The sequence below is a fragment of the Polyodon spathula genome, chromosome 6 (genome assembly GCF_017654505.1).
Source record: "Polyodon spathula isolate WHYD16114869_AA chromosome 6, ASM1765450v1, whole genome shotgun sequence".
In the NCBI taxonomy this organism is placed as follows: domain Eukaryota; kingdom Metazoa; phylum Chordata; class Actinopteri; order Acipenseriformes; family Polyodontidae; genus Polyodon; species Polyodon spathula.
In genome coordinates this window covers 16089715-16114615 of record NC_054539.1, presented here as the reverse complement: position 1 = coordinate 16114615, position 24901 = coordinate 16089715, and the positions used below count along the sequence as shown (strand labels likewise).

Sequence of the window (24901 nt, the reverse complement as noted above, 5' to 3'; positions counted from 1 at the left end):
GAGACTTGGTTTGACCACATCTGCTATAGTATATGATGCTGTTTAGCTAGGGAAGAGTAGTGCATTACACAAGAGCTGGGTGTGACCCCAGGCTGCTCAGTTATACATAATATACAATAGGTATGTATTATACACTATGTCAAATTGATCTTCGTAGTTTATTATTTGTGAAACAACTGGTAGAAATGACTTGTTATCAAGTTAGTGCTAAATAAGTCCAAAGGATATATTAGCCTCTTGTGTATTTCAAAGTGTTTAAAAGACAAAACATGCACAAGCTACAAAGAATGATGGTAAATTAATATTGCAGATACTTACTTCGAATCTGGCGCTTGATTTCCTTTGCTGGATCAAGCCAGTTCTAAAATAGAAAATATAAATGGATTAAAACTGTTAGCATCCTTACAAAACTAAGATCTGGTAAATGTCTTTTAAATAATACACAAAGAAATACTTCAAAACCTCTGAATTGACATAATATTTCAGTTTGAATATGCTTATTACCCTAGAATGATCATTTATCATTGTTTCTGAGCTCATGGATGTTTGACTGTCCAAGAAAGGTGGAACTTCAGCAATGCGGACAGTATAAAAATGAACAAAGGTGTTAATTTATATATTGGACTCATTACCTTGCTCAAGCTTGCACAGAGCTGTAAAGATGGCGCTAGATAGATGGTGGCTAAACATCCCTTCCAGTTGCCAATTTAACTTTAGAATTAGGTTTAACCGTCATCTTGCAAATGTGGCATTCTTATGGTTTCTCTCCCAGCTAAAAATACTTTATAGTATAAAATAATTTAAGTGGACCTACACGGCATCCTTTTTCCCAGCATGTCTAGTTAAGTAAATACAATATATGCCAGGCCTTCGGAGATGAACCTAATGGTACCAATGCTGATCTGTTTGAGTTCTGTTTGGGTTTGCTTTGCATGCAGCTTCCACGCCCTGCAGCTGAGCACAACATCTGTCTCTTAAATGTAGGCCTGTGATCGCTGAACAAATATGAGGAGAAAATAGCATTTAGGAAAGTCAGAGATGTGTGGCATTTTAATCTGAGGAGGCAACAGGCAAGGCAGTAAAAGCTGCATCAGCATGAGCTCATGCCAAAATAGAAGGGCACAATCAGTTCTTCATATTTCGACAGAGAAATGAAAAAAAAAAAAGGAAAAAGGAAAAAGGAATGCCTTCTACATCCAACAATGTCCGAGATGTCAAACCTTAACCTTAATGGGTGGAACAACAGACACTGTGTGGATTATTACCAAGCCAAGAAACCACAAGATGAACAAACAAATAAGTAAATTAATAAAAAAGCATTCTCCTTTCCTACCGTCACTGTTGGTAAAATCATGCCATTAGTGACCTTTGTTATCAGAAATATCAATTCTATTTAAAACCCAATTTCAGCATTCAGAGATGTGTTTTTGTTTCATTCTCTATGTTGTGGGTTGGCAGGAAACAAGCTACACAGTGAAAATGTTAAATAAAAGGCATAGAAAATGCCTATGTTGTGTGACATAGTTCAGATAGTTAGAAATCTGAAAAATGTAATTAAAAAGAAAATAAACAAACCATATGACATGCAATATTTGGCATGTGACATTCTCATAACAAATGTCTCTTTAGGATTTCGTCACACTGATTTTAACAATATAATATTCCGCGATTCCTTGACAGACATAACTCTGTCATTTAAAGGATTCATACCGCAACATGAAATTACATACCGTTTAAAAAGAAATACCATTTTAGATGGTAAGCTGAGTCTAACAGTATACAGAGAATGGGCTGCATTTTTTGAAGCAAAGGGATTGATACACCATGTGACACCATGCAAATATTATCCAAGTATGCAATTTTCTCTTCTTGAGAGAGAGAGAGAGAGACAGATAGATATTTATAATTTCTAGACATTTCTCAAAGAATTTTAGGAAAAATCTTGTAGCAAATGTTTTGCTTTTGTGGATGAGGAAAAAGTTACAAGAAATAAACGTCTATAATTATCTATTTGAGCAATTTTGTTGTAAAACTCAAAAAATGCTAATTCAAAAGTAATCATACCCTTTGATGCTATGATAGTATTTCATAATGATAATGCGGAACCCAATTCTAGAAAAGTCTAGAAAATCCTGGATTGTAGGTGAACAGTATAAAAGGGTCAGGCATAGGATGACTGCTGCAATTACCAAAAAGTCAATATGGGTAAAAGTAAAAGCACTATCCAAAGGCCATAGCAAAAAATTATTGTCATAAACATGGAGAAGGATACATGAAGATTTCCAAACATTTGAGTATCCCAATTCCAACTATTGTTTCTATTATCACAAATTACAAGAGACTCATAGTTCTGTCACAATGTTCCCTCGGTCTGAAAAAAAAAAAAAAAAGATGGTTCTTTCTCCAAGAACAAGTATAGGAATTGTGAGGAAGGTTAATAAGAGTCAGAGATTGACTGCCAAAGATAATATAAGCTTGCCTTAATGCTTTGAATCCTTCCTTCAAATTGTTCTGGGTCAACGATTAAAGCATTTCCACTAAAAATACCATCCGACTTTAAAGGTTATGAAGTGTCCAAGAATGAATGCTCCAACAGTTGGATTTACATTTTGGAAGGTTCAGAATTGGCCAAGGTAATCAATTTGCAGGCCAAGGAAAAAGGCACTGCAAGTGGGACTGGGGATTTCAAATAGGTCGAGTATTGCATGGTGAAGGTCTCAATGGTTGCAGGCCAAGGAAAAAGCCACTTAGGAAAACGTCACAAGGCATTTGAATGATCAACGAAATCAAGAGTCAGATTGAGTCCGGTACATTTTAATCATTTCTTACGTGTAAACCGCGTTCCTTCTGACTGTTTTTTGCATCCAAAGAGTTAAATCAACGTATCAAAACCAAAAGCAAGTTAATAGTTATTTTTCAGTGGGCGCTTATTTCCTTTCTTTTTTAGTGACCATTGCTAATTTGGGAAAATTGAATATCGATATGAATTCTGGTCAAAGGTTTTGTGGAGTGAAAAAAAAAAACAACAAGCTATTTGGTCACACTGATAGTCCTCACATTTGGAGAAAGTCTGGTGAGGAGTACAAAGAAAAGAACACCCTACCTGCTGTCAAGCATGGAGGTGGTAATATCCTTCTATGGGGCTGTTTTTTTCTCAATGGCATAGGAAATTTAGTTCCAATATATGGTAAAATGGATTCCATAGCATACCAAAAGACATTGGTCAATCATCTGAAACCCTCCGCTACAAAACTGAACGTTCCAACACGACAACAATCCAAAGAACACATCAAAATCTACTTCAGAATGGCTAAAGAAGAATAAAATCAAGGTTCTGGAATGGCCTAGTCAAAGTCCCAATCTAAATCCGATTGAGAATCTTTGTAATTAGTTAAAGAAGGCTGTGCGCAACAGAAGTCCTTGGAATTTAAATGAACTAGAACAATTTCACATTAAAAAATTGTCAAAAAATCACTAAAGAATTGTGACAAAAGCGCATTGACAAAATATCCTAATCGTTTAAAAGAGGTTATTATTGCTAAAGGTGTCTCAACTAGCTATTAATTCCATTTTCCTTGTCGGGGTAAGAATACTTTTCAATTAGCATTTTTTGATTGCGTAAATAAATAAATTGTACACAAACTTTTTTCCTCATCCATAAAAGCAAAACTTGCTACAAAAGATTTCCCCTATAATTATTTGTTTTCTAGAAATTATAAAATTTCCATTGGGGTATGTAAACTTCTGACTTCAACTGTATCTCTCTCTTTTTTTTTTTTAATGTCTCCAGTCTGGATGTGCAGTACAAGGGTATACAAATAATTGATATTCTGGTAAATACTACCTTTAGGGTTGATTGCACCAACGTAGATTAACTACTAACTCAGATTAAATCAAGGTTTATATTTAAATTTTCTACAACATGTTTGACAAATTTTAAAACCGTTTTGTATTGAGGAACAAAAGTTTAAAATGATACTATTAAATCTTATATTATATAATATATAAATAATCTGGTTTCATTAGACCAAAGTACTGTATATTTGAGTAAATGACACATAAACTCATTTGCATTGTTTCTGCTTTCAATACGTTATATAAAAAAAAATATATTATATATATATATATATATATATATATATATATATATATATATATATATATATATATAATAAAACTAAGCTATTCTTACAGTTAATTGATATTCTGAATTAATGTAGGACAACCCGGTCGGCATAACTAGAGATCGGGCGAAGGGTTGTAGGAAAGCCGCAGGCTGCATGTTGGGCCTATGTTGTTGCTTTTTGATAATTCATCTGAGCAAAAGACATAACACTTTGTATTTGTAAATTTGTTGTTTCCTGTTTGAACTGTTCAAATACCACTTCTTCCTGTTAACTGTACTTTTGATTTTAACGCATGCAATCTATTTTAAACCATCTGTGGACCAAAATGATAACGCCATGTCACTGCTTAGTTTTAATTTCTACAGTATTTTAAACATATTTCTGTATTAAATAAAATAAACATTAAACAAATCAATTCTATAATGATACCTTAAATATCATATTAGGATTGAACACAATACGAACACATGGTAAAGCCTGATGTTTACACGTTTTGAAACACTGCCATTTGGTATCATTGTTTAACCCTCTTGTGAAATGCCGTCCAACATTATTGAGCTGGTCCATCTACAAAAATACAGTGAACAGTAGTTGGATCAGTTGTGGTCAATTCATAGTGTAGGAACATGCACCCCAGACACTGCTCTTGAGAAATGGTACCAAAAAGAACCAGCTTTCTCTGCATCAAAGGCATGTCAAATAATAGTTTGTAGTGGGAAGTCCTGAAATATTTAAAAAGGTCCAAAATTTCTCTTACCTTCTGGTCATTGTTACTTCTGTATGTCAGACCAAAATAGTCCTTCTCCAACAGATTAAGATTCTCGCATACTTTGTTAAATAGCACTTGGCCTTTTGCACGTTTCTAAAAGACAGACAAGAAAAAAAAAGACATAACATTTGATTTGAATTAATTGTTGGAACTTTTCTTACAACATCAAAGATTTTTTTAAAAAGGGCCCTATCACACACCTTTCATTTCCACATTTCATGAAAACTGAAGTTTGCTTTGGTTAGTTTGTAGACATGTGTGGAATATGCAAAACTGGCTTGCAATTATAATTTGCACCAAATTAATTAAACAGAGGCTACTAGAGGCGATGGCCTCGGTCAATTACAAACAACCTTTGGGATTCTCTGCCCCTCCCTCGTTACTTGGTTTGGTTCACTTGGAAATGAATCATACAATGTGTGCGAAGGCCCTCATATTTTGCTACAGTGAGTCTTCAGTGTGTAGGATACCACTATACTGTCTATAAAAAAGGCTACATAACCAATGATATGTCTTGATAATAATAAGTCTCAACAGCTTCCAGAGGTGAACTGATTAGTCATTCCCTATTAGTGAATGAGGAGTTCAATGACAGTGCTTCGTATGTTGGATAATGAAGAGTATAGAGTCTCAGCTGTGAAATATGCTTTCTACATCAGCTCTCTGCCAGCTACATTAACTGCCATTCAATTATGCTCCAAGAGCACAGGCACCATGAATCTAAACTACATGCCCAATTAATGACTGAAATCCCTGTTGCATCAATAATACAGAAGAACAAACATTATAACGGATTCCCAACACTGAATGCACATTCGCAATTACAGTACATTACAGTTGCACACTACAGTGTTAGGGTACTCCATGCAATTCAAACAGTCCCAACAGTTGAATATTTTAAACATACATGAAATGTACTTGGGACATATTTTAAAAAGGTAACCCAAAAAGGTTTTACACACATAATTGCAATTGTACGGTTTATCAGAGGTTTGGCAGACTAAAGCCAAAGAGCCGTCACTGGAGATAACATTTTTCTCCCCCTAACTTCGTCCAATAAAGTTAAGCCCCTTTACAGTATGTACAGTAGTGGAAGACTTCAAAAATCACCCTCCAATTTCACTTTCGTCATCAGCTGCAGGGAAGCACATTATTTTCAAATCCCTGAGGAATTCAACACCCACTTACTCTCAGTGGCATTCATCAATGACATTTTGGCTGCTTGGCAGCCTTTAAAGAATTCATGTATTTGCTAACAAGGCAGAATTTAACACTGCAGTAAATCCCCACAAACATCATCAACTATCTCTGTGTAGGTCCTTTGACACTAATGGTATTGTACAACAATTTGACATGAATCAAACTCCACAAAGGAGACTAACACGCTACCTCCTCGGGCTATGTATCCTCTGCACTGGGAGCAAATAAAAAAAGCACAAAGAACAAAAGCAACACTTGCTAGATGGAAAAAAAGACACTGAAGGATTTTTGTCCCATTTTATGGTGCAAGCAAGATATTTGTGGTATGTTTATTTCTTGAAAGCTGTCATAAATCGCTCCCTAGAAATGATACTACACTCACAATATTGTAATGAGGTGTCAAAGAAATTCATGGTTAAATTAATTTTAATATAAGCATTTCTCAGATATTTAAGAACAGAAGAAAGTTTACAAACGAGAGGAGGCCATTCGGCCCACCTTGCTCGTTTGGTTGTTAGTAGCTTATTGATCCCAGAATCTCATCAAGCAGCTTCTTGAAGGATCCCAGGGTGTCAGCTTCAACAACATTACTGGAGAGTTGATTCCAGACCCTCACGATTCTCTGTGTAAAAAAGTGCCTCCTATTTTCTGTTCTGAATGCCCCTTTGTCTAATCTCCATTTGTGACCCCTGGTCCTTGTTTCTTTTTTGAGGTCGAAAAAGTTCCTTGGGTTGACATTGTCAATATCTTTTAGAATTCTGAATGCTTGAATTAGGTCGCCTCATAGTCTTCTTTGTTCAAGACTGAAAATATTAAATTCTTTTAGCCTGTCTGCATATGACATGCCTTTTAAACCTGGAATAATTCTGGTCGCTCTTCTTTGCACTCTTTCTAGAGCAGCAATATCTTTTTTATAGCGAGGTGACCAGAATTGAACACAATATTCAAGATGAGGTCTTACTAATGCATTGTACAGTTTTAACATTACTTCCCTTGATTTAAATTCAACACTTTTCACAATGTATCCGAGCATTTAATTCAGCCCCTTGACTGTGTGATATTCTGTGGTGATTGGGTTGTTAACACCGATTCCAGAACATTCTTAACCAGATCTACTTCAAAGCTTGTTGATTAGACAAAGGCACAGGTCAAAAACTGAGTTAACTCTTTGAAGCTCGCCTTCCAAAATCGTATCTGATTGTCTAGTCTCTTCTAAGGTGTCATAAAACTTGCCAAGCTACAGTGCAGTTGTACCATTATTGTGTTGTTAGTTAAAATGCTTTAAGAATCATTTTTAATTACATAACTTGTAGACAAGTTTAATAGTTATTTTAAGGGTTTATTGTGTTTTAAAATTAATATTATAAATTAATAACTTTTTTTGAATATTATCCTTTGATTGTATTATGATGTGTTTTATACGCTTGTAATCATAATTTTGTACAGAGAATTAAATTTAAATTTATATCCTCCTCTAATGAATGTATGTAACTAAAGTTATATTGAATAGGAGGTTTAAATGATAAATGTAAAATTCTTTGATAACAAAATAGGTGAACACATTCCATTTCTAACACACACTTTTTGTGTGACACGTAACTTTCTATCAAATACTGTGAACCAATGGAAGAATCGACAAGGACTTGTTTACAGTACAAGGGAACACCTACACATAGTGTTAATTAAACTCAAAATAAGGATTTTCTTTCTCTCTGGATTCGCTCGTTCTTCAAAACATCCAATCGCTCTCAACTCAAACTCCGAAGTTCTTCAACGAAGACGCAATGATGTAAACTTCAAAGCTGTCATGGAGAAGATGGGCTCCCTCCGGAACAATGAATGCTTTTGCCTAAAGACTTCAAGGAGATACTGCACTGCGCTGCTGCACAACTAACTTCTACAGAGAGGACGACCATGTTAAAGACTTTTAAGACTTTTAAACATCGCACCAACAGAATAAGTATCAAACTTATATTGTGTTTACAAGTAACGGAACTAAAGCCATGTTATTGATATCGTCACAATACGTAATGTGCGTCTACTCAACTAGATGCTGGAACATTGTACAAGCGTACTTAGCTACTTGGAAGCTAGCACACGTATACGTAATGTGTGACTGAACCAAACAATCCATGATGAACCATTAAGACTGCTTCACTAATGCAAAACTCTATGACTAAAGAGCACATCAAGGATTCATTATGAACATTTAACAATGCATTACTTTTCCTTGAATGTTTTCCTTTGTTTCTTCTTTATACATATGTTTTTAACTATGAAGCCTAACCTTTATTCTTCTTCCGTTGAGAATATGAATACATTTAATAATTTGGATTGTTAGGTTTGTTTTTGTCTTAAATACACGTTTATGATTGATTTGAAATACTTAAACATACATAATATTAATTGTTAATCTCATGAATCATGAATCTGGGGATAATTATGCCAGAATCGCTAGTTCTTATTGATGTATTGTGTTTATTATGGTTAATAATTACATTATGAGCTATAATGGGTATTTTCTTTAATGGTAATTCACGTGGACACAGTTGTGACAAATCCTAGATACACAAGGTAAATATGCACGACAGAGGTAATTAGAATCAAAAAATAGTCCTAATGCCACTATTGCTTTTTGTGTTCCAAGGGATAAATGTCATTGTCATTCAACAGAGTGGAGGACAAAGGGCATTAGGAACTAAATCTCTTATAAGCAATAAATGACCTAGCCTAAAAATACAAAAATTTCTTGGTGGTTTGTAAATATTGACATTTACACATCTCCTATTTGGTTTATAAATAATCATTGTTGATAAAATATATTAACTACAAAATTAACATCTTGCAACACAGCAGGCTGACAAGTCAATACATTAATGTTGTATTTTGTACACACATGTGAATGAAATTAAATGTCTTGTTTTGCCTCGAGACAGACTATTCCTGTAAACGGGTTGTTAGCTTAAACTGTAGCTATTTTTAGTCAGTAGCTTTTTTGTTGCCGTACCAAATGGGTTAAAAAAAAAAAAAAAATCACTTATCAGGGTAAACACATTAGTTAGCCCCCTGAAATCTGTTTTCTTACAAAATATCAGAGTTGCTGAAAAACTCCTTTGTACACAATATAGAGCATATCATTAATAACAATTTTAACCAGGAAGTCAGATTCCCCAAAAGTCAAATGCGGGTCAATTATAAAAGACACAGCAAGTCAGGAAATTTAACACAGCACTTTACTGAGAGAAAATGGAACATTCATGCACTCATGGGAGCAACTGTCACTGAAGTTGGCTTTTAACCAACCAACTTTCCTCCAAGGCCGTTAAAGCTTCCATTTACCCCACAGGGCCCCCCTTTGCATTCTGTCATGCCCTTTCATCTAGAAACACCACACTGCATTATTTCCACATCTACGGCACAGAATATGCTAAACTTTCACAAAATATATTTGCACTTCCCCCAGTAGGTCCATCTTGACAAGTTTTACAAATCACAGTTTTTTTTGGTTATGCACAGGACTAAAAATCAGGTGTCCTCAGAGTTGGTCAAAAGCAGGGGACATCTACCTCCCAGACATGGATTTGTTTTCATCAAGAAAAGTGGGCACAATCAAAATGAAATGTAACGTTGCGGCCAGAGAAGGCGTTTTTGTAAACTGTGAACCTGGTGAAAATAACTCATTTTGTTGTACCTTCTTTTCCAAAGGTTAGAATAACTATTTCATCCATTGAGTGATATGTATTGCCATACATAATGTCCAATGCAGCGGTCAAAGCATCCATTTATTGTATTTTCCCCCCGATCCCCAATTTGGTTATGACCAATCATTGGGTTTTACTGAATGGTTTATTGTATGGTTTACACAGGACGCCGGAGTTTGAAATTTCAGAGAAAGTCCCGATGTCCTGTAAAATAAATAAAATAAATCGGAGCACCTCTTAGAAAATGATCTATAATTTCTATAGTGCTAGGATGTAACAAACCTAAAATGATATCCAACTGGTTTTGCATTAAAATAGACGAACAAATAAGTAAGATTTTTCACGACAATCCACAGTTCCATTAAATATAGCCTGTATTTTGTTATGTACAGTGTTTTCTTCCCCCATTTTGCTCTGTATTGAAAAATATGCATGTTTGCCTGGCTTCTCTTACATAATCTTGTTAAAGAATTAACATATACAATTACCAAACATAATGTACCTTCTATTTTTGTAAATAATACCATAGCAACATGATTACAGCTCACAGCTGATTGCTTACTTTACATGCAAGTGTTGCATGAATGGTTAAATAGGAAAATAAGTGGTCAGATGTTGTTTTTGGACAGTAATATGAAAGTGCTTAATAAGGTTTCTGTCTCTTTACCAAAAAAATAAATCACATGATCAGGCATTTAAGCAGCATACATACGTGCGTGACCTTGCCTGAAATGAATGGCGATACAGTAAACATGAATAAATTAAGTTCATAGAGTTTGGCCAGCCATGCAAACACAAAACGTGTACAGAGTCGAGAGGCTGGTTTCACATCTTGTAGCAATGGATGTCATCGATTGTAACACTAGGAAAGAATTCGGGTTGATCCCCCAAAGAACGTTGTGGCCAGACAAGTCCATTGACTCATATTCTTGAGAACCACACTGATACATGGACTTGGAAAGCAACGTACTTCACGTTGACTATTTTATTTGTGCAGAAAACATGGGTTTAGTAGACATCTCCACAATGCCTGTGATGATAGTGCTGTTTCACTGGCAGAAGTGTTCACAGAATGCTTGTTAACAAAAATACAGCCTGACAGTATCAAATAATAGTTTTCTTTTTCTTCCAGCCATCAAAGGAATATATTTACCCTTAGACAGGAACATCTATTTTTTCTACCATAATATTGCGTGCTTTATTTTCCCATCCAACAAAGTGGTTCATTAGCATGACTGTACTAGATAATCGACCTTGCCGTCACTTTCACTCAGGACACTTGACATGTAACTGTAGTTACAATAAATAAACTAGCAGGTAATGTCCAATGTGTTGGATAGTTATTTTTAAATAACACCCTAACTGTCAACTGGTCCAGTTGATGTTTATTGATATATTTATGTTTCACACAAGGTTATTTTAAAACTTTAATTTTCAACTAATTAGTCACAGGTCAATAAAGCAAATCAATTCCACAGTACACATGAGAGCTTAACACTGTGTGTCAGTGTGTAGCAATCTGAAAAGGTCCCTTATTTGGTAAAAATGAAAAAAGGGACCTGTGGCAGAGCTGAGTGTGTGTGTGTGTTTTGTTTTTATTTTATGAACTGTTTGAAACACTAAAAGAAAGCCAGGCACTCTGTGTGAGACATGCTGCTGGCTGTGCATGCTTACATGGAATGGCAGTCAGAGAGAAGAGTGTCTTGCTATAGAAAACACCCACCGATACACCTCCAGGCTGATGAGCCAGGTATGAGAAACAGCATTTTGAAACCCTTCATTGGCGAGTGATCTTATGACGACATGGTCACAGTTGTGAAAGAGTTAAAAACAGCTCATGGGAGTCCCTTTTAATGGAAGCAGTGTTCAGCCGCCTGTTTGGCTAACTTTTTTTTAGCTGCATTTTCCCCTAAAGTACAATTTTGGTATACACCACAGACCCACTAGAATATTGCCACGTATTGAGGCTACTATTGCTGGTACCCTAATGATAGCCACCTGCAACTGAATTGCAGATAGAGGGATTGTCCGAGTTTTGAACAACAATCCCTCTCTCTGTCTCTCGCAGCCGATTCCCACACCATTTTTGACTGCTGCATCATGTAACTGTCTTGTGCATTTTGGAAATCAGTCACTTGGTCAAGTCAGAATAAAATAAAACATTAATTTACTGGAGACTATGCAAGGCAGGTGATACATTCCTACTGTAATTACCGTTACTAGGAATATATTCTTTAGCAACTTGAAGCTGCTTTGTTCTGCCTTTGTGTGGTCTTTTACTGAACAGCTGGATTACCTATAATGCACCTTTTCGCTGATTCCACAAAATATAGATGTACATTATGTTCATTTATTAATTTTATTATTTTTGTTAAGCACTGTGTGGATAAGTTTGATAATTACTTTAAAGAGAGACACAGTGTCCCATAATCTTAAATATGGAATTACTGCTGGGTGTGGGTGTGGGTGGGGGGGGGCGGCACACAGATATATCGGGAATTATGCTTAATTGAATTAGGCGGAGTGGAATAAACTAGAGCCAGGACTGGGTACTATTGACTTCAGCACAATTTGTGCTAAACAGTGCCGCATGTTCTCATTCAATGTACAGCATGACAGCTTAGGGAAAAACACCATGTTTAAAAATGTATTTTATATTTAAGAAAGTATATATTATTTAACTGAGCTGATTTTACTGTATAGGAGTCAATACATGGAATGAAGTCCTTAAAGTCCTTTTTCCATTGAGACATTCCATATGTTATTTTAAATTTAAAACACAGATATTCAGTGGGCAGTCATTTTGTGCATTGAACTGAATTTTTAAATACATAAAAGATCATGCAAGTACTTAATTGCTCTTGCAGTAATATCCATGCTCTATAGGTTTAACTAAATGCTTTTAATTTGCTCCAAAAACCACAGAACAAAAATTGCATTTCAGATTAAAACAAGTTTGATATTTACAAACACTATCAAGCTTGGTCAAGAACTTGATATCATGTGAGTGCTGGCAATGGTCACCATTCTTTGGAAGAAATACTTCATTACAGTAAATAAAAATTATTATCACCCAGTCTTTGTACTATCTAGTGCATTTTATTATGCATAATTATACAGAGTGTTAACTGTGGTACTGTGTAAAGGCTTCCAAAACATTTATTCAAAACAGAAACCTACTTTCAAGTCACAAAAATGTTTAAACTTAAATTAGTTATGTTTGGCACTTCCATCTATACAGTAGGTTTTATTATATTCCTGGAACAACAGTGCAATAATTTTACCTGCTCAACATCAGAAGTATGTACATGTTTTAAACTGTAATAGCCTTCTGTTTACTAGGTATTACAAGCCTGTCTGTCAGTCTGTCCTGCTATTAGTGTAGCATATGATTAAATACAATTGTACAGAGTTTAAAATTTGTTATACTGCAAGGTTATTTACATTTCAAGTCAAACACATGGCCTGAAGATATATTAATTTAATCAGGATTATCAAATCGTCAAGGGAGTAGAGAAAAACTGTGGTACAAGCAAAAGTTTGGCATGCCCTATACAGAGAAGAGTCTACACACAGTATAATAAACACTACATCGGTACAGCTGTAATAAAAAAATTACAATAAAAAGTTTAGTCTTACACTTAGTTACACTGAATGAAATGCTACCACTATCACAAACATTTTTGAAAGGAGAAAAATTCAGGAACCCCTTCTTCCATAAGTCACAGTGGACAGCGTCAGTTTTTTTTTTTTATTTTTTTTAAATTTTTTTTTACATAAAACACAGAAGGCCCTACTTTCATAATTTCTTACTGGTACACTGTAGTCTTAAACCCAAGTTAATCTCTAAATGAGACAGTGTTAATCTTCCGCTTTCAGGGTTTTAAAACCCCAGCAGCTAGACAGGCCTCTACAGAGAACTGTACTTCCGCCACTTTCATGAGGTAAGCAAAATGTCACATCCATTTAGCAAGCACCAATCGAATCCCTGCGCAAGCGAGATGCAGAAAAAGGGTCCGTGTTTAAGCATCCTACCATCTCATGGGATCCTTATTTTTCCATCTCTTCTGCCTAATTATATATCCCATTGTCATATTAGAGGGGGCTTTGTGGTCCAGTGGTTAAAGTCCACGGCTTGTAACCAGACTGTTTCCGGTTCAAATCCCACCTCTAACACCAACTGACTCGCTGTGTGACCCTGAGCAAATCATTTAACCTCCTTGTGCTCCATCCTGCGGATGAGACCTTAAATCAATGTCCTAGTGCAAGCGACTCTGCATATAATGCACAGTTCACAGCCTACTTGAAAGGCGCTATAAAAAAAATAAAGATATTGCACACATTATATTATTCCAGCACAGTTGCCCTCGGTGCCTATCTTAATCTCAGCTCCACCATAATGTCAAACACTGACAGACCGACATATTGACTGCCTAGACATTTGAGAGGAGCAGTTCTTGTTTATTGCATGCGTAGAACACTAACGATCTGTAATCCAGTCTGACTGCATCCTAAACCCAAAGACATAAAATAGCAACTATCTTATTCTGTGTACTAATCTAAAAGTTGTCAAAAATACAGAGAAGTACTTCAATTGCTGTATTAACAAATGTAACGAAGCACAGAGGCACTGAAATCTTAAAGCCTGAATTCCCTGGGCACATCATCCACAGCCTACTGGCTTCACAGTTGTCTAAAGCTGGAAAGAGCAACCTGTAATAAAACAAACCACTTTAGCTATATCAAAATGAAATACACATAACCAATGCAACTATTAAAATCAAGAGAGTCACTAATATCACAATAATTAAAACTGTCGAGCCATACAGGTAACCCACATTAAAGCTGTCAGATTCTGAGTTTCAAAGATAGGAGCCAAGAAACTGTCACATATCCTACTGTACTAACAGTACTTACTGCCACTGAGCTCACAAAGGGTATGTTTTAAATCTTTAAGTGAATTTTCTCAATGCTAAGCTATAAAGCTCTCTTTATAATGTACTGTAACAAGGATTTACAGTAATAGTTCTCCATTTGTACTTGATCCCTGCATGTACTCCAACTGCTGCCTGACATGTTGCTGTAGTTAGAACTGTGCACTTATTATAAACTTGCTCCAGGCTTCACAATGTTTAGTACAAAATATTCTAGATACCATTATGAGCTATTATGTGAATAAAGACTGATGGACTGCAGCAGCTGTTGCACTGTCAACATTTTGAACCTCCTCTGGCTCAGGTTGAGGCCAAAGATCAGTCTGAGGCCACTAACCAGATTGAACTGCAGTGAATAGCTGGTCTGAATGGTAGTAAGCACCCAGATTGAACTGCAGCGAGTAGCTGGTCTGAACGGTATTAAGCACCCAGATGTCTGTTGTGCACGGATACCAACAGTCCAGATGGCTCATTGAAGAAGAGCCCTGGGCCTATGGCAGCAAATTCCTAAGGTTGCTGCTTAGCCTGTGGCTTGTCCTGCTGCTTCTGTCTCTGCACAGGGCGGTGGAACCTATTAGAGCCTCCACGGCAATCGGCCATCGGCCGGTCCTGATCATCACCCCTGGCAGTGGACGCATCCAGCTGTTCCGGTCTTTTACGTCCTGGAGGTAGATGCTTGGGAAGCAGGCGAACCAGCTTCTTACAAACAGGGGTTCTCAAACTTTTTTTGCTGGATCACCCTTAGGAAATGTTTCAGGTTGTTTTCGGTTACTTTCCAAAATGCTTGGGTATTTTTTCTGTCAACAACCGTAACTCAATAGTACTTGCACACTTGTTGTAGCTTTTTTCCTTTGCTGTCTTCCACAACAAAATTCTTATGATCAGAGGCACATTCTTCTGGGATTTTTGTGTGTCTAGGCATTTTTTTTTTTTTTTTTTTACATTTTGCCAACAATTTGTAATTCTGTTTTAAATTCTCACTAACTAATATAACTTTAAATCCTGCAAACAACCCTTCTACTGTAATTTTAATTTCGTTTTAAATCTCGCAAGCGGAATCTCCAATAAAAATGGAGAATTTGTTGCCAGTCAGTAGTTGGGGTGGGTTTAAAATATTCAGAACGAATCAATGATAGATACAAGTCAGGAAGGAGGGACATTGCCCAGCTGCACTGGGAAAGGTGGTTTTGTTTTAGTTTTTTGTATTGTTTTTATTTATTTTTTTAAGTGGGAAAGGAGTGGAGTCCAAATGAACCGAGCAAACATTTCTAGTGTTTCCATTTTTGTATCGGGTGTTTTTAACCAATTATATTAAATCGCCATTAACTGAAACAGATTTCTAATGTGAAACAAAACACAAACTAAATAACTGTTACACATTATGAAAGCACATTTGTCTTGTGCATTTATGTGACCAGGACTCATGTAAATGCACATCTTTGTAACCTGTGCTCTGATTCTGCTACTTGTTTTCACGGTTCAGGGTAAAAACAAAACAAACAAAAAAAAACAAAAAAAAACACAGTTTTTGTATTTATTTTCAAAAATATAACATATGTGCTACAGTACTGTCAGCGATAAAGGAATATTCCTATTATTTCCATATTATACATTTGTGGAGAGGTTAGCTGTATAGTAACAGAAGTTAATGTGAAACAAACAAAGGCTGTATTTGTTGCTTGAGTTGTGAACTGTACCCTAGTGTGAATGAATGATTTCAGGTTTAATTTCAAGGTTTAATATCTCAAGACTATATGTCGAAAGAAAATTCCCTTAACACTACCTCTGGAAATAATACATACAATCTGTTCTTGACGCGGTCATATTTAACCACAACAGGAATTGATGAATCTCAGACACCTTCTAAGAAAAGAAAGTCTCTGTGTCAAATACAGTCCAGAATATTTTGCACTGGAATTTACATTTACTGGATCCGAGGATGACCCAAAGCCCCAGTGTGTTATTTGTCAGGAGGTTTTGGCAAACAATGCTCTTAAACCTGCAAAACTGAGGGCGCCATTTATCTACAAAACCATTCAGAATGTGAAAAAATGTACTTATACACATACAAAATGAGTTTTAAAATGCTGTTGAAAAGAGGGATCATTCTGAAAACTGGTTCCAGGTTGTTTGTTAGTTTTCACACTCCATGTCAGTTGATACCAACTGTATGTTGTAGAAAAATAAAGATCTTAAGTACACCTTTGTCACTATTCTTGTTTTCACACACAAACTCCAATTGTTGTTTTTGCAGAAAACAAATATGGGATTGGTAATGAATAAATCTAGAATTACATACTCTTACACTGCAATAGACCCATTTCAAAAGAAGAGGTATGCCAGCACAGCTCCGGTTACAGGAAAGTCATTTCCAAAACCCAGAGACTGTGTGAAAACAGCAGAGGAATACACACTAAAAGCACAATACAGACTTAAAAACAAAGCAGTCACCTTGAAACCCTGTGCACTTCACATACATCAAGACATCCTGGTTTTAATTAATTTATTTTATTTATATATTTTTTTCAGAAGCAACCACTACTCTGCCTAACTGGCAGCACTTTAAAAATCAACATTAGAATCATTCACCTGGAGTGCAATTCATCTAGACTCTTTCAACACTACAGACCTGTAAAGTGTTATCTCCACAGGCCAGTTAACCAGAGCTAAGCATGCCCCTACGTCATAGTGATCATATCAAGAGTTAAACTGTTAGTGTCAGAATATTATTAACACTACATAGAGAGCATATTTTAGAATGGAGACTGACATTCTAAAGCAAAACTGTGTACACTATGTGACAGTGGACTTGAGAAAGCTTACAGCTTCATGGGTGAAAGTGGCCAATGATCACTCTGACTGAAACTCCTGGGGGAAAAAACAATCTTTTGCCTGAAGCTCTGGGGTAGGTACATGCTCTCAGAGGCATTCTCAGCCATATTCTACCGCTTTCAGAAGCAAACTTGAATTTGACTTTGAAGTCAGTTCTGAATTTCTTTTTCTACACTTGCAACTTGTCGTTATACCAGATGGATCAAACTTATAAAATCACACATGAAGCTAGTTAAACAATGTTTAAAAATGTTACTCAAATCTTTCACATGTATGCCCAATTCAAATATTACATTTTATAAAATCTCAGCTGCAAACTTCAAATACAATTTCTGCTTAACTCAGTCAGATGTCGTAAATACACGGTTCACAAGGTGGTTTTACAGGGGTGAGCGAAGCAACCTAAATTTTGTATCTACATCAAAGGAGAACGTTTCACGTCCAGAAACTTTCACGGGACCATATCCGTATAATATTCCCATATTTTTTATTGACAGCTAGTACTAGCATAAGACATTGACAGAGGCAGTGTTGCTGCAATACTTCTTCTGCGTCACTCACCAGACACTATTAATAATGCCTGAAATGTTCTCCCAGGCATTGTCCTTTTTACTGTTGTCTGTATGAACTTAATGAACAAATCGTAGAGCACAAGATACCGCTGCACTTCCTGAATCAATTTCTCTTCTTCCATGTTTATCGCGTATTATGGCCTGTGTCAAGTTTACTGATATTACTACTGCTGGGACAAATACTCAAACAAATATTTTTTGACATTTATTCAGATACAAAAATCAGATGTTAGAAAACAAAATACATTTGCCCTATTATCCAAACTGTGTCCAAGTTTTTTTTTTTTTTTTTTTTTTTTTTTTTACCACTAACCGATCTACAGGTCACAAACTCCCTGTTACATGAACATTTATTATATATACCTTTTGCCCTGTTACTGCAAAGGAAAACATCTGCAAAAATGTAAAATCAATAAAGGTTGTAAACAGAACAGGGGCTAATTGGAGTTCACTTGAAGGCAGTGGTGGCATGCACATGTACAATAATTCTAAAGCAACAGGTGTAGTGATCCTACCTCGACCTCAAAGGGGAACTCTGTGCCTTCCAGCATCATGACCTTGCACACCACAGTCTTCATCTTCTTGGGTGGCTTCTCCGGAGACTTCTCAGCCTTCAATTCAGGTTTCTGAACTTTCGCTTCCTCCTTAATCATCTTCTGAATCTCCTCTCCAGCTCCGTTCTTGTCCTCCTCCTCCTCCAAGTCTGCGTCTTTTTCCAAAGTATCTTTTCTGGTCTCCTCTTTTGCAGGCTACAAGAAAACAAAAACAAAACAAGCAGGAACTAAACTCAAGTGAAAAACGGTCTTTCCATGACACATAGTGTAACTAAAAGGGCAATATAGTTTTGCACCCAAGAGTCTGTTTCTGTACCAGTATATAGTCTTTTCAAGCTTGTCCCTTCCCCCTCCCTCTAGCCATCAGCATTTCTGATCCCCATTTTATTCTGTTGTCCTCCTCTTTGTTGACAGTCTCTTACTGTATCTTCAGCTCTCAGGACTTGAAGAATAAGAAACAGCCCACGAGTCTCCTAGTTTCAATGTAATAAATTAGCAAACTGTTTTCATCCTTCACAATTATTTCCATTGACTTAATCACCAAAGAGGAGGTGATGTCAGAGGGTGGATAAATATTTTCAAAAATGGAAAATAAAGGCAATTTGGCACAGATACAGAATAAAGAAAGTTATTAGTTATCTTGGATGCCATTGTAGCTACATCACATAAAGATTTAGGTTTTGCATAGAAGTTCTGTTGTACTAAATTATTTAAATAAATTAAAACAGCTGTAGTGTAACTCTGGGCTTCCAATCTGCCTCAGTTATTCAAACATGTATTTCACTGAAAATAGTACACCTTTATCTTCTGGACAAATTCAGAATTAATTGGCCAGTGGCAAACTACATTATAATTAGGCAACTTCTATTAGCGTCTAACATTGCAAAGGTTTATAGTAATGTTCTCTTTAAAATAGCGGAGCAAGATAGTCTGTTTGCAAATGAAGATGCACAAAAACAACTAAGATCGCAGATTTAGTCTAGATCTTCAGTGTCTAAATTGATATTATGTATATGATATATATATATATATATTATATATATATATATATATATATAGATATCTTGATATACAATATATATCTAGACACTAGATGTTTTGTTAAAACACGCGATCTTAGTTGTTTTTGTCATCTTAGAACGCAGAACAGACTATCTGCTATAGCTAATATATATATATATTATAATAGCTATATATAATATTATTATATATATATAATATATATATATATAGATATATATATAATATACATCAGGGCTTGAAAGTGGGCTGTGACAGATATTGAGATAAATTGTAACATTGATGAGATGGGCTTTGTATCTGTGTCGGAAATTACGTGTGACGGGTAAGTGCATTAATTTGTTACATAGTATATAATGGGGATTAATTTTATTTTTAATACAAGGACGGTATAACGCGACTGACATGTATCTGGGTAACGGATCTCAGAGCTGACTGTAGACAGCTTTAGAATACATCATCCTTCTCGTACTGTAGCAAGTTGAAATTACTTGTTTTACATTATTGATGATGTATAGTTGCATTTTCAGGGCAATTCCTTTATCATAAAATGTAATTTGGTGTCAAGAAGAAATACAGAAAAGCCAAGCCACACATTCATACTTATGGTTATCAGTCTTGTATTACTGATCTTGGACAGAAGGCAATAATTAAACACTAATGTAGGTCTTGCAACTACCACTTAAAACACTGGTGTACGTACAGTTGAAATGAGGAAGAAATCGAAATGAATCCTTTAATACAAACATATTTTCTGTGCTGTATGGAGAGAATAGGCTTATTCTCTGCTGATTGTTAATTTCAGGTGCAAATAAAGATTTAAAAAAATCTATGGAATAATGAGCATCTTGAAAGCAAGAACTACTGTAGATTCTTATTACTAGGGCCCTGAAATTCACAACATCATGATTTTCACTGAAACCGTGTATTTAACTGCCTACTGTGAAAAATATGCATTTTATTTTCCTTACAGTATTTCAAAAAAACGTAAAGCACATGTCTCTAGTCGTTTTTTCTCCGGAAAAAAAACGAGAAAACCTTTCATTGGCCGAGTGAGACCGATAGGAGCCGAATGAAGCAGAAAAAAGGGCCGTATCTGAGTAATACTGTAGCCCCATGCACCACAGAGGTAACATGGACACTAACAAAGGAGATAGCTGCTTCAGCATCCAGCGCTCAAAGAATATCATGGACTTGCCGAGCTTTTTGAGATGGTATAGTAATAAAACAATGACCTGGATTGCATTATTGAGGAGTTTGGTGATAAAATGAGTGATAAGGAGAGGATTTATCAGTATGCATGTCTATAAAGAGGTATGTGAAAAATACAGCAAACAAGGGGTGGGGCTTTGCTGGAGATACAGTACCGATGTCCTTTTGCCATTTTAAACCTGTTTTACTCTGAAAAAAAAAAAATTAAACAGCACATGTAAAATAAACAGCGCGTGTGAAAATAAAAACTGGACCTGACGCGCCTGAGAAACACTGAATAAAATGACTGCAAAGGGTTAAAAAACATTAACACCTATGGTCACCAATAAGTAATGTGTTGATACAGAATTAAATTGAGAAGCAGTTGTGTGCAGAGCGCATCAAGAAGAGATCTTGAATACTTTCAAAACATGGCCAACATGTTCATTTTCATTCTTCATGACCTCACATTATACAGTATATAGAACATAGCCTGTAACTTGAAAAATAATGGAGAGGGGAGACCAAATAGTTTGGAATTCTTCCTAAAACACTTCCAGTTACATGCATATGATGTATCAAAATAGACTGAGATGGTGAGGTGGAGACTATTGGTCCATTTAATGTGGAATGACATTTTTTGCAAGAACAGACACTGATACAGAACATGAGCAGTGGGGTAACCAACAAAAAAATAGGAAGTTGAGATAAGGAAGGTTATTCATTATTGAGGAATACAAATGCATTCCAGTGTGCTATTTGTGATCTGGATAGGCTACTTGAAATACAGTACAGTGCAGGAAGATAGAAAGAACTAGCAATAACATCAACAGGAACATCAGGAGAAAGAAAGCAATTAATAGTCAGCATTTTCAAAACATGGCCTCAATGGCAACATCTTCTATTTCTATCAGCAAACATATATGAAGTTTTAAATCTGACTGGGCCAAAATCAGAGAGTAATATGTTCCACATATTATAAACAGAACACAATATTTTGTGTCCCTAACATACTGTAGTACACGACTGACTTATGGAATTGTAACTATCCCCAAAGCACAGAAAATACCTTGGTACTGACACAGTTCCTTTTGCAGAAGCAAAAGAGTACCCAGGGAGAGAAAGGTCAGTGTTACAAAACCAACCTCTGTCTTTGCGCTGTTTATTGAATGTTTCTCCTCCTTTTCATCTGCCTTACTGTCCTGTGGCAGAGAGCGTCGATCCTCAGCTGGTTTGTCTACTCCGTCCTCTCCTCCCACCTCTATTTTCCTCCCCTCCTCCTCAGATTTCTCCTGAACGTAACCCTCCTCTTTCACCGGGTCCTCTCTCCCCAGACTCTCCTTGGGCTCGACTTGGCTCTGAGATTTCTGCTTCTTAAGCCATGGGGGAAGGAACCTAGAGATGCCCTTCCCTGCAGCCTGCTCCTTCCCTTTCTTGCTCACCCCGGGGCTGGTCTGTGCACTGGGGATAGCTGGCTTTGGCGACGGGGGAGTGTCTGTATTTTGTTCGCCTGAAGGCTGCTCTGCAGTGGCAGACTGCAGCGTCTCCTTGTTATTTGAACGCTCCTCTGTTTTTTCAGCCCCTTTGTGTTCTTGTTTCGGGTCCACCTGTTGCTGCTGTGCCGCTTCGTCCTGCACCTGTGTCTTCTGCTCCGGAGCTGCTGGCTCTTCCTCGGTCTGTTTCAGCTCCTTCTTTACTTCAGTCTCTAAACCTGTTTCAGTCGTCATTGTCACAGTTTACACTGACAAGGTAAAGAAGAAAAATAAAATTACTAATACAACATGCCACGGATCACTTTGAAATTATTATTATTTTTTATTTGTTTATTTGATGCCTTTATCCAAGAAGACTTAGAGACTAGGGTGTGTGAACTATGCATCAGCTGCAGAGTCACTTACAACAACGTCTCACCCGAAAGATGGAGCATAATGAGTGAACCAGGGTTTGAACTGGCAACCTTCTGATTACAAGCCCTTTTCTTTAATCTCTGAATCACACAACCTCTTGACTAATTATGACTTACAGCATCAGGTCCTTGTTAGCTTCCTCCATGCCACACATTTGCTCTTCAAATTCAGAATTACTGTACAACAGTAGGCCTAGGTATTGTAAAATACATAAAGCAAGGGTGTGTCAAAAGACATGGAGCAATACGTTAATCAGTGCCCCAAAGCTTAAAAACTACCTACACTACTGTTACTAATGCAGAAACTAATGCAACTAAACAATTAAAATATACTCCATAATTCCTTGCCACCATCACCAAAACGTTTGCACATGTTTTCCCTAGAATGGGACAAGAAACTTTAAGAAAATGTGAAACACGGCTGTAAAATACTGTACCAGTAAAAGTTGCGATAACAAAACTCTATTCATTGGTACAGCTGTAATTTCTTTTCAATAACTGTCACTTTGTGTACTGAACTGCAGGCTAAAATAAAAACAGCCCAATGGGGAAGAACACAAAAACATTACTTTAATGACTTTTTTAACTGTGCTGGGAACATGTTGGAACAGTAGAATATTCCCATTTTCATGTGCACTTAATCAATTAACAGTGCAGTTTGGCTATTAACTTAATTCTTCTGCACAGTGAAGTACTGTGTAAATGTTCCAAACTCATTAGGAGGAGGTCATGTGACAGGAGTTACGTTTTAGCACGCTTCACAAGCTAGTACTGTATAAAAAGCTTTATCAGCCCAGTACTGTTGCTTGTATAATAATATTTCATTCAACACAATCTGTTTTTGGATGCCACAGACAGATTTTAATCAATGTGTGGTCAGCGCTGATGGCAGATGTGCCAGACTTGTTTAAACAATGCATAGCCAGAAGGGACAGTACTCTTACCTTAAATTTACTGCAAAATAACAGTGTGTTTTTCAGATAATCCAAACTGGGACTGCAGTATCTACAGTTCTGAGTATTACTGATGAACCAACAGGCTGGTTATGTACATAACACTAACAGATATATCTGTCAGAAGTTCTATACCAATAAATCATTTAAAATATACCTCTAGATGTCTTTAGGAAGACTGTTAGACTGCATCGCTATGGATATGGACTATTGGTAGTTTGTTCCAAGTGCTTTAATTGTATTTCATGCTAGTAATGTGAAACCATTTTTTATTTTATTTTTTTAAATTTGTGATCAACTGTTTTGAGGCTGTGTGTATGTATGTATGTATGTATGTATGAAACACACACACAGGGCTTGAATTTCAGTGTGGGATCGTGGGAAACGCGCATTTTCCAAGCTGCATCTGCACATCTGTAACTTTCAGTGCAGAAAAATCCCGCAGAGATATTTTAAGACATCAAGCTATTGTATTTTTCACCCAATTTAAAATGCACCCCATTCAAGCCCTGATGATTTAAAAAAAAAAAAAAAAAAAAAAAAAAAGAAGAAGATTATTTTTTTAAATCATCAGGGCTTGAATGGGGTGCATTTTAAATTGGGTGAAAAATACAATAGCTTGGTGTCTTAAAATATCTCCACCACAATGCTTGTTATTAGAGGTGCAAACCAATATAAGGTAATTTATATATTAAGCAGTCTCAATAAAGATCCAAATATTGGCAAAGGCTTGTAGCTTGATAGTTGACTTTGTAGAGACATCTTGGTTGCACACTCATCTACTGTAAACAACCTTGAATTTAACCTGCAAGCAACAATACAGCAGGAATTTAGAGAAATGCACAGCAGCATCTACAGAAAAAACTGTCCGTCAGCATCGCTACAATACAGTTGTGGGAGCAAGCTTATTGTACTGCTCAAGCTGAAATTAGGGGTAAGCGTTTATTTACATTTTTAGAATCAAATTCACTGGAGCTGGGGATCCAAGGACTGTACTTTCCTATAAAAGTTTGGCATCACAAAGTCACAGCTGAGTACACCCAAATCAAAGACAAAGAGACCAACAGAGTATGACAGAATGAGCTGCGACTAGCTTGGTAGACCTGGCTAAAGAGTATTTAATGATGCTTTAAAAGTGTTTG

General features: G+C 36.3%; 1 protein-coding gene across 19 annotated transcripts in view; it reads right to left on the bottom strand.

The window, feature by feature from the left end:
* The window catches only part of LOC121316915 (protein 4.1-like), a 99944-nt gene that overhangs the window by 38105 nt on the left and 36938 nt on the right, over window positions 1–24901 (bottom strand). For 17 of the 19 annotated variants that reach the window (XM_041252273.1, XM_041252271.1, XM_041252274.1 and 14 more), the window contains exons 2-5: window positions 22046–22641; window positions 18651–18884; window positions 4885–4989; window positions 319–361 (exon numbers count right to left, since the gene is read on the bottom strand). In XM_041252273.1, the coding sequence (XP_041108207.1) occupies window positions 319–361; window positions 4885–4989; window positions 18651–18884; window positions 22046–22627 (964 nt within the window). In that variant the 5' untranslated portion in view covers window positions 22628–22641. Of the gene's footprint in view, window positions 1–318; window positions 362–4884; window positions 4990–18650; window positions 18885–19005; window positions 19400–22045; window positions 22642–24901 lie in introns of those variants that run through there. The other 2 variants (XM_041252285.1, XM_041252284.1) reach the window with 2 other exon arrangements.